A 19,104-nucleotide genomic window follows, 5' to 3' on the forward strand; every position below is an offset into this window, starting at 1 on the left:
TTTCATTGAATTATCTCTATTAATAGGACTCCGAACTAGGTTGAATGGGATTTGAATTCTTGATTCATTAAACCACATATATTTTTTAATGTAACAAATACCATATAATACAAGAATCTACATTCATTTATTCATTACATTCTGAAGTTGTACAAGAACATACCATACAAATTATTTGTGCTTAAAAATCTAAACATGATTGAAAAGAACAAACTATTTGTATTTAACTAAAGTAAAATCTCTAAGGTGACGGACATAGTGATCTATCAACCCACAGCCGAAACCACTGGACGGATCGGGCTGAAATTTGGCATGCAGGTAGATGTTATGACGTAGGCATCCGTTAAGAAAGGATTTTGATTAATTCTACCCCTAAGGGGATAAAACAGGGGATGAAAGTTTGTATGAAACTGTCAATTTTAAACCGATCGGGCTTAGACTTTGCATGTATAAAGTATAAAGTTACTATGACGTAGGCATCCTCTAAGAAAGGACTTTGATAAATTCCACCCCTAAATATATAAAGGGTTAAGGATAAATTAACACGAGAGAAGCCGCGGACAAAAGCTAGTATTAAATAAAATTACCAACACGTTTAAACAATAATTTACTTATTGAAACAAAAAAATCGTAGGAGCGTATTACATTATCAAATTCTACAATAATCAAAGTTTGTTATACACTGAAACCTGGATAAGTAGGAAACCTCTATTATTGAGAGTTGCAATGTAGTCCCGGCACTTTTTCATTGAATTACTTCTGTTAATAAGAATTTTCAAACGGTAAAATGGTTAAATGAGATTTTAATACTAAAATATTTTCCACTTTTACCTCTATAATTAGGACTCTGTTGTTGAATTCCCATCTAGTATAAAGATTAGAGTTTAAGAGAGAGACGAAGGAGGGGCGGGGGAACAAGAAAATGAGAGCGGTAAGAGAATAGAGTTAAAAGAAGGAGAATGTAGCGCGGTGGTAATCACCTCATCACTTTAGCATTATATATGATGTGATGAGGTGTCGCCACATAATATATTGTTTATTGTAATATGTAGGTAGTAGTAGCAGTAGGAAGGCCGAAAAAGAGATGGATGGACTGTGTGAAAGATGATATGATAAGAAAGGAAGTAAATAACGCGATGACTGCGAACAGGGATGAATGGAAGCGAAAAACATTACGCCGACCACAAATAAATGGGATAAGGAAGAAGCAGATAATGTAGTATGTAGGTAGTGAGTATACAGGTGTAATATTTGTACTATTTATTGTACATTAGTAAGTTTATTTTTTAGTTTATTAGTGACGCGTACATTCGACGCGGAGTTGGGATGTAGACTGACTTTACACTTAACTTAAATAATGTATACATAAGCGTTAACCCAATAAACAGTACTCTAAGCGGGCATACATACAATACGTAACACAAATTTCGCGATACTCAACCCCTCTCCCATCCTTGTCACAGTTTGTCACATATATAAGACTCACATCTTCCTACTGTGAAGTTATGTATTTTGAATACTGAAGTATTTTCGTTAATAATTCAAATTTCGAGTTTCAACGCTTATATATTAGATTTTCAATGTGACGTCACGAAACTTATGGATATTCTCACCCCCCTATGAATATTCTCACCCCCTTATGTATATTCTCACCCCCTTATGAATATTCTCACTCTGGCGACCCTGCCCCATTTACATGTGACAAATTTATGACTTACCCCCAACTGGTAAATATGTACAAATTTCTCTACTTATAACTAGATACAGCCACGGAGAGGTACTGTTCTGTAGTTTAAGAGGACATACGTACGAATAGGAATAAATTTAATTAATATAGAAATCGGTTATAATCCGAATAATTTTATGATAAATAAAAAATATCTGACAGCTCTCCGAATGAGCGGTAGATTAAAAAAATGATGACTATTCAAAAGTTCTTCAATGTAAGTTTATTTGAATAAATGATTTTCTATTCTATTCTAGATGCATTAGACTAGGTTGCAATAGCCGTGGTCAGGACCTGACTGAAGTAACACCGAATGCAATTTTGATAAGTGCCGGCAGTTTGTTCAACTAGCAATATCTAATTGTAATGAAAAATCGCAACATATGGTACTCATATAGTACTCAGCTCGCGACCACATCCAGCGTAACCTAGTCGAAACGTCGAGAGCATTCATTTACCACCAAAATATTTGTATCGTACGATGACAACCCGCGACAATAAGGTTTCCATTGTGCTAAACCGCTAGACCACTGGAGCTGTCAAATTATTTTCTCAACTAGACAGAAACTGACGAAATCATTTTAATAATTAAAACCCGTTTGTAGACATTCTATTTAATAGTGTCCTTGTTTTGTCCCCACGTCGTCCTTTTTTCGTCCTCACGTCATCCCTGTTTTGTCCCCACGTCGTCCCTATTTTTTCCCCATATCGTCCCTGTTTTGTCCCCACGTCGTCCCTATTTTGTCTCCATGTCGTCCCTGTTTTGTCCCCACGTCGTCCCTGTTTTGTCCCCACGTCGTCCCTGTTTTGTCCCCACGTCGTCCCTATTTTGTCCCCACGTCGTCCCTGTTTTGTCCCCACGTCATCCCTATTTTGTCCCCACGTCGTCCCTATTTTGTCCCCACGTCGTCCCTATTTCGTCCCCACGTCGTCCCTGTTTTGTTCCCCTCTAGTAAACCTAATTAACTTCTTCAAATATAGTAGCAGCGTGATTATAAATAAATAAATATCCCTGTACATATCACACCGCGCCATCTAGTGATAAAGTATGTATGTCAACCTTGTTTACAAAATTAAGTATAACCATTACGTACTATGATGTGTGACATGTCAAAATATGTACAAATTACATCAATATGAAGCTAACACAGAAATATTATACATTACATAGCAAACGCCCAAACCAATACAAATAACAAATAAAACAATATAACAATAATAACCTTTAACAGACCTTATTAATATCTTTATATATAAAAACTAGCTGACCGTTATTTTGCCATATAAGGGGTTGATGAAAAAGACAAGGGTGAAAATTTAGGGTTGTATGTATTTTTAATGCCACATTATAAAAAAATATTTTTTTTTTCCGATAAATAAAAATATAATAATAACAAATGTTAGGAGTGGACAACCCTTATCACTTAGGGCTATAAAAAAATAGTAGCCGATTCTCAGACCTACTGAATATATAAAATTTCATAAAAATCGGTCAAGCCGTTTCGGAGGAGTATGGTAACTAACATTGTGACACGAGAATTTTATATATAAGATTACGTGTCACGTTGTTTATCCGCGATGGACTCCTAAACGACTAAACCGATTACAAATTTGATTTGCACATTGTGTGCAATTTGATCCAACTTGAAAGATAGGACAGCTTGCATCTCAATTTATATATTTTTTTTTATCCCGGAGAAATACAACCCCGGATTCTTCAAGTCTATGGTGATAATAGATATCTTCTGGGTAAGCGAGCTACATCCTAGTTCTTGCCATCATTTACCATCAGATGGGGTAAGACCAAGCGCAACCCCATTATAAATAAATAAAAAAAAAAATTGAATAAAGTATTTTCTATTCTAGTCTAGTCTATACATAAGGTGTTTAAGGATTGGGCCTTAGGATTGGATATATACGTACTACAAAACCTATATAACCAAAATAACAATTTAAAACAACATGTCACATTCATAATATTGATAACAGGAATAGGAAACAATGCTATACAGCCTTCATTAAAATTAATCTTATATATATAACAATCAACATATTAACCGAGCGGGAATAAATGCTTCAAACGTATACAATACTAATGATGGTCCGGTGAAGCTGTAAAGGCCAGCTGCGGCCAATAACATTAGAGTAGTCCGAAAAGAAATAAAAATGTGTGAATAAAAGTGAATTTATAAGAGTACTAGTTGCACCTGCGACTTCGTACGTGTGGAATTTAAATTTTTTATTCTAAAATAAAAGTAGCCAAGTTACTCCTTGTTGCATCAGCTACCTGCGAATAAAAGTCCCGTCAAACGTGATCCAGCCATTGCAGAGATTAGCCGGAACAAACAGACAGACAGACAGACTGTGGTATAAAGACCAGACAAGACATGAATGTGAAAACTAGTCATCACGTCACGACAGGACACATCATCTATACATATAAATAAAACTGGAGTGTCTGTTTGTAATATTGAAATAACCGTTTTTTACTACATGCATATGAATATAAATATGGTACATACACCAAAATAACATTTTTTACAATTTTTGTCTGTCTGTCTGTCTATTTGTTCCGGCTAATCTCTGAAATGGCTGGACCGATTTAAACGGGACTTTTTTTGGCAGGTAGCTGATGTAATAAGGAGTAACTTAGGCCACTTATTTTTGAAAAATAAAGGTAAATTCGTCGCGGGAACAGCTAGTACTAAATATTCTTAACCGATACCGTTCTGACGCGTCATACTACGACACATCAGCCAATATAAATCTACCTTAAAGTGGACTCATTCACGAATACACGAGCTGGCTGTCCCACGCTAGTATATTGCAAATACTTTCTTGAATGTAGTTTTGATTGTTGATGATCACGGCAAAATATTTTATGTATATATATATATAAAATAGTTTAGTCAAAGTCTTCAGCTTCTAACGGTGCGACATCTAACGGTGATTCTGTTGTAATTCTGAAACACAGATAATATATACTATAAAGCTTAGAGAAACGATATGCAGATTTTAGTGTATAATCTGTTTATACTTATATATTACTTACTAAGTACATTCACACATTAAGAATATAGACAATTTCAAAATAGTCAGTGATTACACTAATAAAAGCTTACGTATCAATAACAAACTGATTTTATCTAAATGTCGTTTAACTAAAGTTAGTAATTCGTTTTATGGTAATTGCGTAAGGTTTTACAAGAAAATACCAGAGTCTGTTATAAATCTGCCTGAAAAAACATTTAAATGTTATATAAAACATTTCCTTTGCAAAAAAGCTTACTATAAAATTGAAGAATTCGTTAACGACAATAATGTTTTAATAGAAAAACTTTAAATCCATAGCACTGACAAATATTATCTGATTACACTAATAATGAGTGCGTAGCGATTTCTATGTTGATTGTCGCGTGCCTCTTACTTGTTATACTGTAATTATTATATAAAAAAAAACATCTATTAAAAATAGCAACACACAAGTTTCTTGCTCATTCTTCTTGTGATGACCTGCATTCCGAATGAGTGGTAGAATCAAAATATGACTATTCAAAAATGCTTGTAATGAGTTTATTTGAATAAAGATTAATTCTATTTCGTTCATCTTTACAATACATTTACATTATTTCATCAACATACTTGCTCGTAAAGTGAATCTAAATTCATGTACATAAAGCAGGTCAGAAAACAAGCTTGCGTTATAAACGCAAATAGTGAAGTTATATTCCATAGCCGCAACATTTGCAATTTTTTGTTTATAAATTTCGAACTAACCTAAAACTGAAAAAAGTAAAACGGCTAGAAAGCAACAGTATAGATCACAGTTATATGGTTGATTTTGTTTAAAAGTGTGTTAAAAAACAGCGTTTGATTATACTATAATATATATTTTTAACGGCACTTTATAAAAAACAAAATATAAAAATTTTGTCCTATACATAAAAAAAAATGTTAGGGTTATGGTTATGATATGATATATATGTTAGGAATAATGAATGACAAATAGATAGTAGCTGATTCTCAGACCTAAATATGCTAATAAAATTTCATAAAAATCTAAAAAAAACTTGCGTGTTGCTCTTTTAAATAATCATTGTAACTTTACATTTTTAAGTCGAAATGTGTGAGAATACAAACCACCAACAAGCACCAATTTATTAGGGTCAGATATTAATATATATCTTTATATATATAGTAGCAGACCCGGCCACGCGTTGCTGTGGCTAAGGTTCTTGAATAAAATAATATTGCGACTATAAATTGAGATGTAAGCTATCCTATCTTTCAAGTTGGATCAAATTGCACACAATGTGCAAATCAAATTTGCAATCGGTTCAGTAGAGGAGTTCATCGCGGACAAACGTGACACGTGGGGGGAAGGGGATTGTTAGCAATGGGAGCTAGTAACTCCTATTGCTAGCAATGTACCATGTTAGGTCGACCTCCACGTGGTTCTCCCTGGAAACCATCGTGATGAATTCTTGGTGAATTTGTCACGATGGGCTAACTGACCTGACTTCATGCTCATCTTATCATCCTCCACTGGTGCCCCGCCAGCGTAAACCGTTAGCGCAGGCGGGTGTACCATTCCATTATCATACACAAAAAAAAAACGTGACACGTAATTTTGATATATAACGATGAAATACCTTGCAATCTCATTCACCAGACTAGTGCAGTCGTGGCGAGGCGACGCTGGGCGTGCGATGTCCTCAGTAGAACTGTTTCAGCTGTTCATACGTGATGAAGAAGATGATATTCCACGGCCCCATCCGCAGCCACGTCGGGATGAACCCCTTGTATAGCGCCAGGAAACCTTCGTTGCGCACTGTCTGCAAGCGAGATGTAAAGAGTTATAAAGATATGAAATGATTTTGCTATCCATGATTAAAGTCAGACATTTGATAGGCTCGATAGTCTAGTAAAGGTCTATGTTAAGGGTACTAGATAACTGATATTAATACTTAGTTTTTTTTTGTAAATACACACATAATATATATAAAAACACCCAGACAGATACAAATAATCATTTTATTTATAAAGTCTTTATTGCACCAAACATTTTACACAAGAATTATACAAAAAAGAGATATACTATATGCATATCTTTTTTTTTTCAAAAGGCGGTCTTATCGCAAACCGGCAGTCTCTTCCAGACAACCTTTAGGTACAGAAAAAACAACGAAAGTGGTAGGTGGCGTATGAATAGAATAGAAGAATATATATAGAGGTAATAATAATATGAATGTAAATGTGAGTAGAATGCGAGGAATCGAACTCGTGACAATAGAAAGTAAATGAATGTGCTAAACCGCTAGACCACCGAGGTCGTCAAGTTGTACTGTGTACCTACAGCATTTTTTATGATAATAATAATAATAATAATTCTTTATTGCGCACAGACAAACAAAGAACAATAAAAAAATTTATAAAAAGTTATTAAATAAACTTATTAAATAAATAAATAAACTTACTCACTAATACATATTATATAATGTAGATATATAATATGTATTAGTGTGTAAGTTTATTGATTTATACTTATAAAATGTATGTGTATTATAAATATGTTGTCTACTGTGCGCCTTCTACCTTCTCTATGTAAATAGTATCTGTCAATACCAGGTTGTCTGTAAGAAATTGCTGTTAGTGATGAGACCGCCTTTTGTATAACTTTTTATCATTTTTTTTTATTGTTCTTTGTTTGTCTGTACATATGATATAAGGTAATGGTTTACATTAGTCGTGATGAGGCCTTAATTTTATTCTTACCTGCAAAAAGCAGTCGCTGGTTCCTTTGTAGATAATTTCATGTGATTTCGCTATGTGATCCTTCACTCGCCTTTGATTCATTAATCTTGTCTGCAAAACAAATTATAACATCTTTACATAGTGTACAGGACTCCTTACATTCGGTCCACTGGCTGGCACGATTTTCGTATTTAAATATTTTTATACGAAATACAAACAAATATTTATATTTTTATACGAATACTAGCTTTTAACCGAGCCTTCGCTCGCGTTAATTTATCCCCTTAGGTGTGGAATTTATCAAAATCCTTTCTTAGAGGATGCCTACGTCATAGTAGCTAGCATGCAAAGTCTCAGCCCGATCGGTTTAAAATTGACAAAGTTTCATATAAACTTTCATCCCCTATTTTATCCCTTTGAGGGTAGAATTAATCAAAGTCCTTTCTTAGCGGATGCCTACGTCATAACATCTACCTGCATGCCAAATTTCAGCCCGATCCGTCCAGTGGTTTGGGCTGTGCGTTGATAGATCACTACGTCAGTCACCTTTGAGTTATATATATTTAGATTGTCATTGTTGCTATGGTTTTCTTATACCTCTATTCCTCTTGCATCTTTCTCCTCTTTCTTCCTCTGCTACCATACATAGTTTGTTACGAAATATATTTTTATAATATACTGTTATACATTCACATATGCGCCTTTGATTTCCACCATCGTTGGCTGCACCGACCCAAGCGCCCTACACACAGTCCCACACACATAGTATAACAGAAGATAACCGCCTGTCTGTTCGCTTATATCTTTTAAATTAAGCAACAGATTTTGATGCACTTTTCGGTAATAGATAGAGTGATTCAAGAAGGTTTATAGGTATAATACACGCGAGGGGGAGGGAAACAGTACGAGGAGGCGGCATCAGAGCTCTCAGCATCTTCGATGTCATTGATGTCTGATTACGCCGCGTTGAAGGACAGGTGACAGGAAAGGGAGAGGATGCTCAGAGCCTGAGTCATAGCAGGAGCCACTATTCTAGAATAGTTAATACGATTCTCACCCATGGACAAGTCGAACGGTGGTACCTTTTTTGAAAGCCGGGCGTTAGCGAGGAGGATCCAGATCCAGATCTCCGCCTACTGGGAGATAGGACACATATTCGGAGATAGGATTGAGCTCATGGACTAGCTACTGGACGAGATTCGTAAGTCCGGTAACAAGAAGAATACCGTAGTCAAATCGGTGAAAAAAGTAGTGGCCATCATCCTTGAAAGAAAGATGCGTTTGGTGTAACAAACGGCCACAATGGAGGTCGGTAAGTTGCGGAAAACTTCAACTGCAATCCAACGCGTACGTCCAGCGCACCAAGATTAGAAACATGACAGAGGAGAATCTGCAGCTGCGGGTTGCGTTGAGTAAGGCGGAAGTAACAGTAGTGATTGCTGGACTCCCCGCACCCGTCGCTGGAGATATGGATGAGGCGCCAGCTATAGGCACCGGGCTTCCTACACCCGGAGCTCCAAAGTCGAGAACCCGAAACTCGGGTGCTCAAACGCCCTGGGCGAAAGTATTGGAGGATCGGAGGAGAGGGTAGTAGCGCGACTCGACAGTCGCGCTACACAACAAAGCCAATACAAGCCCGACGGCTTGTTTGAAACCCGTTTGGCCGCCCACAGGGAAAGATCCTGCCCTCACACTGGGCACTAGCAAAGGCGCCGCCTCTTCGACCTCTCCTGCCTCCTCGGGGGCGAAAGGGGAGTCGAAGAAGAAATAGAAGATGGCCGCCATTAGGAGCGAGCAGTCGGAATCTGCTAAGGAAAAATGACCAGTGTCGTCAGTGACCAAGTCTTAAGGAGCAGGGCTAGACGAAGGTGGCTTCGAAGGGTTTCAAGCCCAAAGGAAAGGGGCGGCCCTACAAGAGTGCCGCCAACGCTAGCCAATCAAAGGCCTCAATATTGTGCCTGCCCCGCTATGCATCGGTAGTAATTGTTAGCTCGGCCGCTTCGGTTCTTATAGAGCTCCTGTGGCGAAGAACGTGGGATATGCGGATTGGCCATTAAACTTGGTGAAGCAAGCCACTCCGGTTCGGAGCTATATGGGTGCGGTGGCCGATCGCTGCGGCGAAAAAGCTGCAGGATCAGGGCAGCCTTAAAATAGGTTGGGTGCTGCTTAAGAAGAGGCCGATGCGGTGCTACCGTTGTTTGTTGCCGAGCCCTGTAAGCGGCGGTGGCCCGCAGTCGCGCCTATAATAAGTGGGGCATGGACAGCCACAATACATCGTCCTATTCAAGTAACCACACTGCGCATATTGTGCAGCTATGGGTTGACCGGTTTGATTGTGAAAAGGTAAGGACAGACTAAAAACAGATTAGTATGGATCATACCGATATACACCAAATCTAGTACAGATTTAAAAACTAGTATTAAATTTCAAAAGTTATCTACTACTGCCAACATTGTTATACAGTACACTACGTATCACGCATAGAGTTAAGCACGGCACGTACCCGGATGACGTCGAGCGGCGTGCTGGCGACGGCGCTGCCGAGGCTGGCCAGCAGGCTCGAGGCGAAGTGGTTGGCGGGCGTGTCCCCCAGCGGCGCCAGCAGCCGCCGCTTGCGCGCGCGTCGTACGCGGGCAGCTCCACCGCCGCGATCACCGCCGCGCGCTGCGCCGTCGGGCCCACCCCGCGCCACAGCCCGCGCGCGCCCTCCCGCCGCCACGTGTCCGCCGCCACGCGCGCCACGCCGCGCCGCTCCGACCCCGTCTGACTCACTCTCTGTACACTCCGCACCGCACACTACACCCCGCGCCCCGCGCGCCCGCCCCACCCCGCGCGCGCCCCGCGCGCGCCTGACTCACTCTCTGTACACTCCGCACACACACCCGCCCCGCCCCCGCCGCCACGCCGTGTCCGCCGCCACGCGCGCCCCGCCACGCGCGCGCCGCTCCGACCCCGTCTGACTCACTCTCTGTACACTCCGCACACTACACCGCCCCGCCCCGCCCCGCCCCACCCCGCGCCACAGCCCGCGCGCGCCCTCCCGCCGCCACGTGTCCGCCGCCACGCGCGCCACGCCGCGCCGCTCCGACCCCGTCTGACTCACTCTCTGTACACTCCGCACACTACACCCGCCCCGCCCCGCCCCACCCCGCGCCACAGCCCGCGCGCGCCCTCCCGCCGCCACGTGTCCGCCGCCACGCGCGCGCCACGCCGCGCCGACTCACTCTCTCCGACTACACCCGCCCCGCCCCACCCCGCGCCACAGCCCGCGCGCGCCCTCCCGCCGCCACGTGTCCGCCGCCACGCGCGCCACGCCGCGCCGCTCCGACCCCGTCTGACTCACTCTCTGTACACTCCGCACACTACACCCGCCCCGCCCCGCCCCACCCCGCGCCACAGCCCGCGCGCGCCTCCCCCGCCGCCGCCGCCACGCGCGTGTCACTCTCCGCCGCACACCACGCGCGCCACCCCGCGCCCGCGCGCGCTCCGACGCCACGCGCCCGTCTGACGTCACTCTCTGTACACTCCGCACACTACACCCGCCCCGCCCCCCGCCCCGCCCCGCCCCGCGCGCCCCGCCGCCACCCCGCGCCACGCGCGCCCGCGCGCGCGCGCGCGCGCCCCACCCCGCCCCGCCCCAGCCCGCGCGCGCCGCCACGTGTCCGCCGCCACGCGCGCCACGCCGCGCCGCTCCGACCCCGTCTGACTCACTCTCTGTACACTCCGCACACTACACCCGCCCCGCCCCCCCGCCCCGCCCCGCGCGCGCGCGCCCGCGCCACGTGTCGCCCGCTACGCGCCGCGCGCGCGCCCGCGCCGCGTGTCCGCCGTATATAATGATTCTCTCTGTATACGTCACACTACACCCGCCCCGCCCCGCCCCGCCCCACCCCGCGCCACTCTAAGCATATAACAGAATGATTCTATCGTATACGTCACCTATACCACGCAGCGGACCTATCAATAACTTCACCCCCAGTCATGAATTTAAAATTGGACGGATTGTACCTTTAACTACCACATCTATCCTTATAGTTACATACATAAACAACTATTATATTAGCTGTTACACGCGTAAATCCACGTAAATTGTACTGCTTTATTCCAATAAATAAGATTTCTAAAATCAAAGTAGGCTTATAACATTAGCTATCTTCCCTCGTCCCTTCAAAATCGGTCCCGACATTTCAGAGATTAGCAAGAACAAACAGACAGAAATTACCTAGACTAGACCACCGAGGCCGTACTAGCTGTGCACGCACCGGAAGCCCTCAAATATGAATAATTTTCCCCGTTTTTGCAAGATTTTTCACTGACGCTTCGCTTCTATTGGTCGTAGCGTAATGTTATACAGCTTAAAGCGTTCTTCGACAAATGGCCTATCCAACACAAAATGAATTTTTCAATTCGTACCAGTAATTCCTGAGAGTAGCGCGTTCAAATAAACAAACAAATTCTTCAGTTATATAGATTACATACTATATCATAATAAATGTTTTACCTGCATTCTAACTTTCAATACATCTGTGGGATTGGCAATCGCGCTGGACAGTCCACCGGAGAACGCTGCGCAGAATGTGTTCGTCAGCAGATACTCCCTGGTGCCGCCGTCCGCGCGGTGCTTAGCTATTGCCTTCTTCATTGAATAGTATGTGCCAAACTTTATTGTGCCGTATGTAGCCTGCCGTAATACCGCCGGCCATAGCCTGCAACAAGTTACTTAAGCTTGAGCTTAAGCCCAGTTCCTTGATAATAGTAGCGATTTCTTTTGTATTATTAAATTTGAACGCGTTTGACCGCAATATCACTTGATGTTAAGTGATGATGTGGTCTAAGATGTTACACGCAAGCTCAAATAGTGCCTTCACTTTAAAGACCCAATGTTGTAAGAGGTAGGAAAAATAGACGCTGGTAGAGAGTTCCACTCCTTAGCTGCTCGCATAAGGAAAGATGATGCAAAACGGTTGGTTCGAGCAGCTGGGATGTCAACAGTGTAGGGGTGGAGCCGCTCTCTATGTCTTGTTGTGCGGTGATGGAACGGTTCTTGAGCACATTCGCCAAAATAGAGCCTATCGAATACCGAATGATTGATGAGGGGTTTCCACTGCCACCAAGCTACTTGAGCAGTGTTTTATTGTTAAGGAGGTGAAATATATTGCATGTGTCGGTAATTAGGTAGGACAGTAAGCAAGCAGCGTTGAATCTGTTAAAACATATTTACTGAGCAAAGCTAACTCTTAACTTTAACAAAACTTTACTCACTAAAAGTCCGTAAGACGATCGTGCATGGCAATAGTTGTTCATGTACGGGATTTTCATTTAATGTTAGTTTTACTTTCATAACAAAATAACTATAAAAGTAAACAATGTAATTAAACTGGCAACTTTAAATGAAAATAAAAAATTCAGTTGAGTTTCTTGCCAGTTCTTCTCAATTGGATCTGTATACTAAACTGGACGGTAGGGAAAAACATTTGATGTTCATAAGCAGCTAAAAAGGCCTACATGAATAAATGATTTTTGATTGATTTTGATTTTGTCCGTACATCCTGCCGCCAGAAGAAGATGCAAGGATGAGAGGATGCAAGTGAAATAAAATGCTAGTTGATATGAATGATACAACAATGCTCAGATAATACGGTAATCAGAGGAATCAACTATCACTGTCATAGCAGTGTTGGTCGAAAGTTAATTTTTTATAGCATAGAGGGCAAACGAACTTGCGGCTCAACTGGTGGTACGTGATTACCGCTGCCCATCAGCACCCGCAACACCAGGGGAATTGCAAGTGCGTTGTCGGCCTTTTAAGGAGGAATTATCTTTTCCTGAAAGCTTCAATATCGTAACGGTTCGGAAATACCATTTCTGGAAGGTGATTCCACAAATTGGTTGTGCGTGGCAAAAAGTTTCTAGAAAACCGCACTGTGGAGGACCGCCATTCATCCAGATGATCAGGATGGTATTTTAGTTTAGTTGATTAACTAACTAATAATCAGAGAGAAATTGAAATGGTTAAAATTAAAAATGTTTATCATTAATCAAGTTTCTTGCTCATTCTTGTGATGAGTCTGCGTTCCGAATGAGAGGTAGAATAAAAAAAATAACTATTTTAAAGAAATAATAGAATAGAAATAGAAATAATATTTGTATTGAGTTTATTTGCATAAAAATTATTTCTATCTATATTTCTCATAATCATTAACTTAATTAACTATTGTATTGATTATCTATTTCAAAATCCGCCTCGGTCACAGGCGGATCTTGTACCAAGTCTGACTTGGTACCAAGGTCACACGTATTTCTGTCTTCAAACTTCTTGCCTATGTAAATTTTACTCGATTGAAGGGTCATGTGACATATGGGACACAGTAACCTAGATACATCAAAATAATAATTGCATTTAATAATGTCTAATAACACAAAATCAATATTGTCTACTAAGCACTGCTGTGTCTAAACTGTGTCACCCCACCTTACATTTTCCTATTGTTATTTAGTATATAAGATCATTATTTCTATGTATATATTGTCAGTTTATTACCATCTGTAATATACATCGTCTCGACCAACAAAATAGTATCATTCATCCGCAATATGACACATATAAAGGACTAGCTGACTCGAGAAATTTCGTCTGCTTTTCATTTTCCCACCTTTTACAAATATTTTTCAATGCAGCTCCGCTCCTATTGGTCGTAGCGTAATGTTACGTAGCTTAAAGCCTTCCTTGACAAATGGACTATCCAACACAAAAATAATTTTTCAATTCAAACGAGTAGTTCCTGAGATTAGCGCGTTCAAACAAACAAACTCTTCCTCTTCAGCTTTATAACATGAGTATAGATTATTCAATAATGATATTATATCTAATAAAATCCTTTCCATTTTGATGAACCAATTAAAAAATCGTAAACGTAATATCATGATTATGCCATTTTGTAATAAATTCGTTATTACAAAATGGCATAGTCAAGATATTCACGCCTACCATTTACCATCGCACCGCTCGCCATCTACAGGGACTTCAGCCCCACACGCTGGAACCTAAGTGGTCTCGGACAGTGCGGTTTCAGAGAAGCTTCCTCCCGCGTACACTTAGATTATGGAATGAACTACTTGCCGAGGATTTCTCGAGAGATCATGGGGTTTTTCAAGAAGGGTATATTAAGGTTTCTTAAGGGTCGGTAATGCGCACACACAAGTGACACGCGACACCCCTGGTGTTTCAGACGTTCATAAGCTACGGTAACCATTTACCATCAGATGGGCCGTATGCTTGTTTGCTAACTACGTAGTATAAAAAAAGTTGCGATTTTTAATATTTTTTTTATTTTACTACCGTACCGTACATTGATTTTGCCAAGAATATGAGTAACACATACATATTCACAGATCAGATAACTTACGTCACAGACACTGTCATTGTAAGATAACATTTGACTGATTGCATCTATATAAATAAATAAAATTTATGTGTCTGTTTGTAATTTTAAATTAATAGGTTTTCACTAAATGCATGAACGTATATGTGGTAGTTACATCAAAAATTTTATTTAAAAAATGTTTTGTTTGTCAGTTTGTACTTGTTAAGCTCAGAAACGGCGGGGCCAATTTTGACGGGACTTTCATTCTCAGATAGATGAACAAACAAAACATAATAATAATAATAATAATAATAGTCAGAAAATTTCTATCTTCATCACATAACTCATCTTAAAAATAAGCCGTAAAAAGGAGATATAAAAATATATATATATAATAATAATAATAATAATGCACACAGACACACCCATAGTTTTGTCATCCACAGGAGTTATACCAAAACTGAACACACACCTAGACACGGTGCATATCCCCTCCTCTACAATAGACCTATTACAAAAAGCCTCATACTAAACACTATTCGGCATAGTCAGAAAATTTCTATCTTCATCATATAACTCATCCATGCTTGGCTAAGGCCCGCGTGTTTGAATATATTACTCCCGTAAAAAGGGAGATATAATAAATATATATATATATATATAATAATAATACGTTGTGTTAACAATATGTTGTTGAGATCCGTACATAAACAATATATGTATGTCTTGTTGGTCGCTCAAATAAATAAATACATTAACTTCATAAGAGGTGTGCAAAATTTATATTTAACTCACCCACAATACAGAGCTTTGACCCCCTCTTGGCGCGTGGTTTTGACGAAGCAATCCACCATGCCCGTGTACCGAAGCTCCACATGCCTCGGGTCTATCTTCTGTCCCTGGACCTGAAGACGAGTTTTTGTTGTGTCGATTGGGAATGTGCCTAGAATTGTTTGTACAATAGAATAGAATAGAAAATCATTTATTCAAATAAACTTAATTTAAGCACTTTTGATTGTCAAAAATTTTTTTTTATCTACCGCTCGTTCGTAAAGCTGTCTCATCAGAAGAATAACGAGAAAGAAACTTGTGTGTTGCTCTTTTAAATAATCCTTATAAGTTTACATTTACAAGTCGAAACGTGTGAATACAAACTACCAACCAGCACTAATTGTTTTGGGTCAAATATAAATATACAATAAGACTAAATCAGTCGTAATGAGGTATGTACCCATGTACTCTGGCAAAAGATAGAACATATGGAAAATGCTGGAGGAGGGTATTCATTTCAGATTGAATTCATCCCCACACACTAGAACAGGGTAGGCGAACCAATGGCACGCGTGCCATTGACGGCACGCGACACAATATTTGAGGCACGTCGTCGATCATAAAACTGTTTGAAGAAGCTGGCTCATGCTATTTTAACAATATTTTCACCTACCTATGCCTGCGAGTCATTATTTTCAGGGATGAATGACATTAAAAACTCGGTTAGAAACCGTTTGACAGATGAATCCAGTGGGGCTTTCAGCATGCATTTTGCTAAAAGTAACATCGTACAAGCCTGACATAAATTATTTGTCATCTAACCTGCAGCAGCAGAAGTCGCACTAATTTTACAATAATTTAATTTATGCGTGTAATGAAAACAATCCAAAATGTACCTCTTTTTACTTTATTTCATAGAGAGTTTTGATAGTATTTATTATATCAGAAAGTCAAAATTATTTGATGGCACGTCAATGACCCCATTAAACATTTTTGGAAAAAAATGGCACGTTGATACATAAAGGTTCACCTACCCTGCACTAGAAACTAAGTGGTCTCGGACAGTGCGGTTTCAGAGAAGCTTCCACTATACACTTATTATTAGTTTTATTTTCGTTTCAAAAAATAATCAATTTGAGATCCGTGGTGTCTTCAACGTCTATAGGCTATGATAATTTACCATCAGATGGCCCATATGGTTATTTGCCACCATGACAGTATAAAAAAAGCAGGCCTTTGTGTCTAAAGGTCAAGTTGATTAAGATATTAATGTGCAAAATGACTAATAAGTTAACATATACATAATATTATATATGTATTTAAACTTAAAAGTAAATACTTTTAAGTTTAAATTGTGTAATTGTATGTAGTTAATTAATAAAGACTATGAATATATATATATATATATATATATATATATATATATAATTTTGTCACTTCTACTGTCTCGGTAATATCATATATGATTTAATGGAACAAGTGTGTTATACGCACAACAGCCCAAATGAGAGGCCAATTGCGGAAAATGGAGTCCAACTGACATTGACATTGACATTGTACTGTTTAGCAATAGATAGAGTGATTCAAGAGGAAGATTTATATATATATAAGTACATCTCATATATGGGAACAAGTGTGTTATACAATTAGTCCTTGCTTCCAGCGAGCTAAGTCATAATTTTTTTTGCTGCAATCAGTCCCAGAACTATGAGCAGATTTTTTGGGTGTGGGATCTAAGAATGGAGTGTCCACCCCAGCTGGAAGATCTACTCTTTAAGCATACTGCAAACATTACACAATGTCACTTCTTATTTGTCGCTTGGGGTAAAGTATTTGTAGTAATTGAGCAGCCAGTTGATTTGGGTGGTTACATAGTCGCTTTTTATATTTTTCTTTACAATTGAGGATCTCCTCCTTTACTGTCAGTACACCAAGTTCCTTGTGAATTTCGTTGTTGATGTACCAAGGGACACCCGATACTGTTCTTAGTATAATATTTTGGGCCCTTTGAATGATGTTGATATTTGACTTTGACGCACTTCCCCTAAGTTGCAAGCCATATGTCCATACAGGTTTTAGAATGGACTTATAAATAAGTCAAAATAACATAAAATTTGTCTTAGATAATTTATGAATGACTCCTTACATCATTTATAAACTATAGGAATATAAACTTATTGATGTTAGTTTGAAGTATAACAATAAATAGATAACAAATATAAATTAAATAACAAATAAAGGTCAAACATCAGGGGTCATCATAATAAATATATATATTAGTTATTAATATTGTGATCTGGTGAAATTCATAGGCATAAATACATCAGGAGAATGTTGTAAATATATTTATTTATTTAAACTTCAATGCACAAATAAAGAAATAAAGGTACATCTGCTCATTGCGGACTTAACTTTAGAGTTATTTTCTGGCAGTCAACCATAGGGCAAACAGAATTTCATATATGTCTAAATTCTAGGACAGGATTTGTTCCATGGATATATTTCAAGGTTTTGTCAAATGTATATCTTATAAAAAAATTCTCATGTCACAATATTAGTTAACATACTCCTCCGAAACAGCTTGACTGATTTCTATGAAATTATATATGCATATTTATCAGGTCTGAGAATCAGCTACTATCTATTTTTCATACCCCTAAGTGATGAGGTTTGTCCACCCCTAACATTTATCTTTTATTTTTGGACAATTTTTTTTATACTCTTCTAGAATCAACCCCTATTTTTTATAGCGATTTTAACTTATATGACAAAACAATGTTTGCGTAGTCAGATAGTTGTATATATATTTACAAAAAAAATATCTGAGTAATTATATCAGTTGTCTAGTTGTGTCAAAAGTCAAGATAAATAGATGATACCTTAATTTTTTATTTATGTGTTTATCTTGACGTTCTTTTGCTCTTACATTATAAATTACATAATTTATATAGGAAATATTTCCAAATATAAAATAATAATTTTATCTCATTTCTAATAAACTCTGCTGAGGCACATTTGGGAATATACGATATTTGGGAATATAAGTTATTATCTTGAAATTACGATAGGACTATTATTGAACTTAGAACCCTGATAGTGGGAGCTGTAGGGGTTTTAAAGGGGTTGATTTGAGGTTATCTAGCACCCAAGGGAATATATAAACTTACCAAATTCTGCCACTATCGACGCTAAACCGCCGTAGACAAACGGTCTCCAGTCTCTATCTCCCATCACATATGAACAACAGTGGGAATGGAAACACAAAAAAAAGTCAACCGGTTCCACACGTTCAGGATAGCACACGGCGAAGCAATCAAGTCAATAGTTCAACACACAGAAAACTACTAATCTACATTAAATATACGCTTATTATATATTAAAACTTTAGTCACTGGGAATAACTATTTATCAAATCCAATTTTCAGAATTTTTAAATCCGATAAGAATATAACTCGGTTATCAACACAGACTAATTAACTATGTTCAGA

At 39.3% G+C, this 19,104-nt stretch overlaps 1 protein-coding gene across 1 annotated transcript; it reads right to left on the bottom strand.

Moving 5' to 3' along the window:
- Positions 1-4,620: 4,620 nt before the first annotated feature.
- LOC131852339 (mitochondrial uncoupling protein Bmcp) lies at positions 4,621-19,068 on the bottom strand. The gene is given in 8 exon segments (XM_059203004.1): positions 4,621-4,689; positions 6,379-6,561; positions 7,502-7,591; positions 9,985-10,101; positions 10,104-10,244; positions 11,983-12,187; positions 15,641-15,788; positions 18,784-19,068. Coding segments are annotated over 7 exon segments (885 nt in total). The 5' UTR covers positions 18,848-19,068; the 3' UTR covers positions 4,621-4,689; positions 6,379-6,441.
- Positions 19,069-19,104: the final 36 nt, after the last annotated feature.

This window comes from Achroia grisella, unplaced genomic scaffold, assembly GCF_030625045.1.
Source record: "Achroia grisella isolate CSIRO2021 unplaced genomic scaffold, CSIRO_AGI_Agris_v1 utg842, whole genome shotgun sequence".
NCBI classification, from domain to species: domain Eukaryota; kingdom Metazoa; phylum Arthropoda; class Insecta; order Lepidoptera; family Pyralidae; genus Achroia; species Achroia grisella.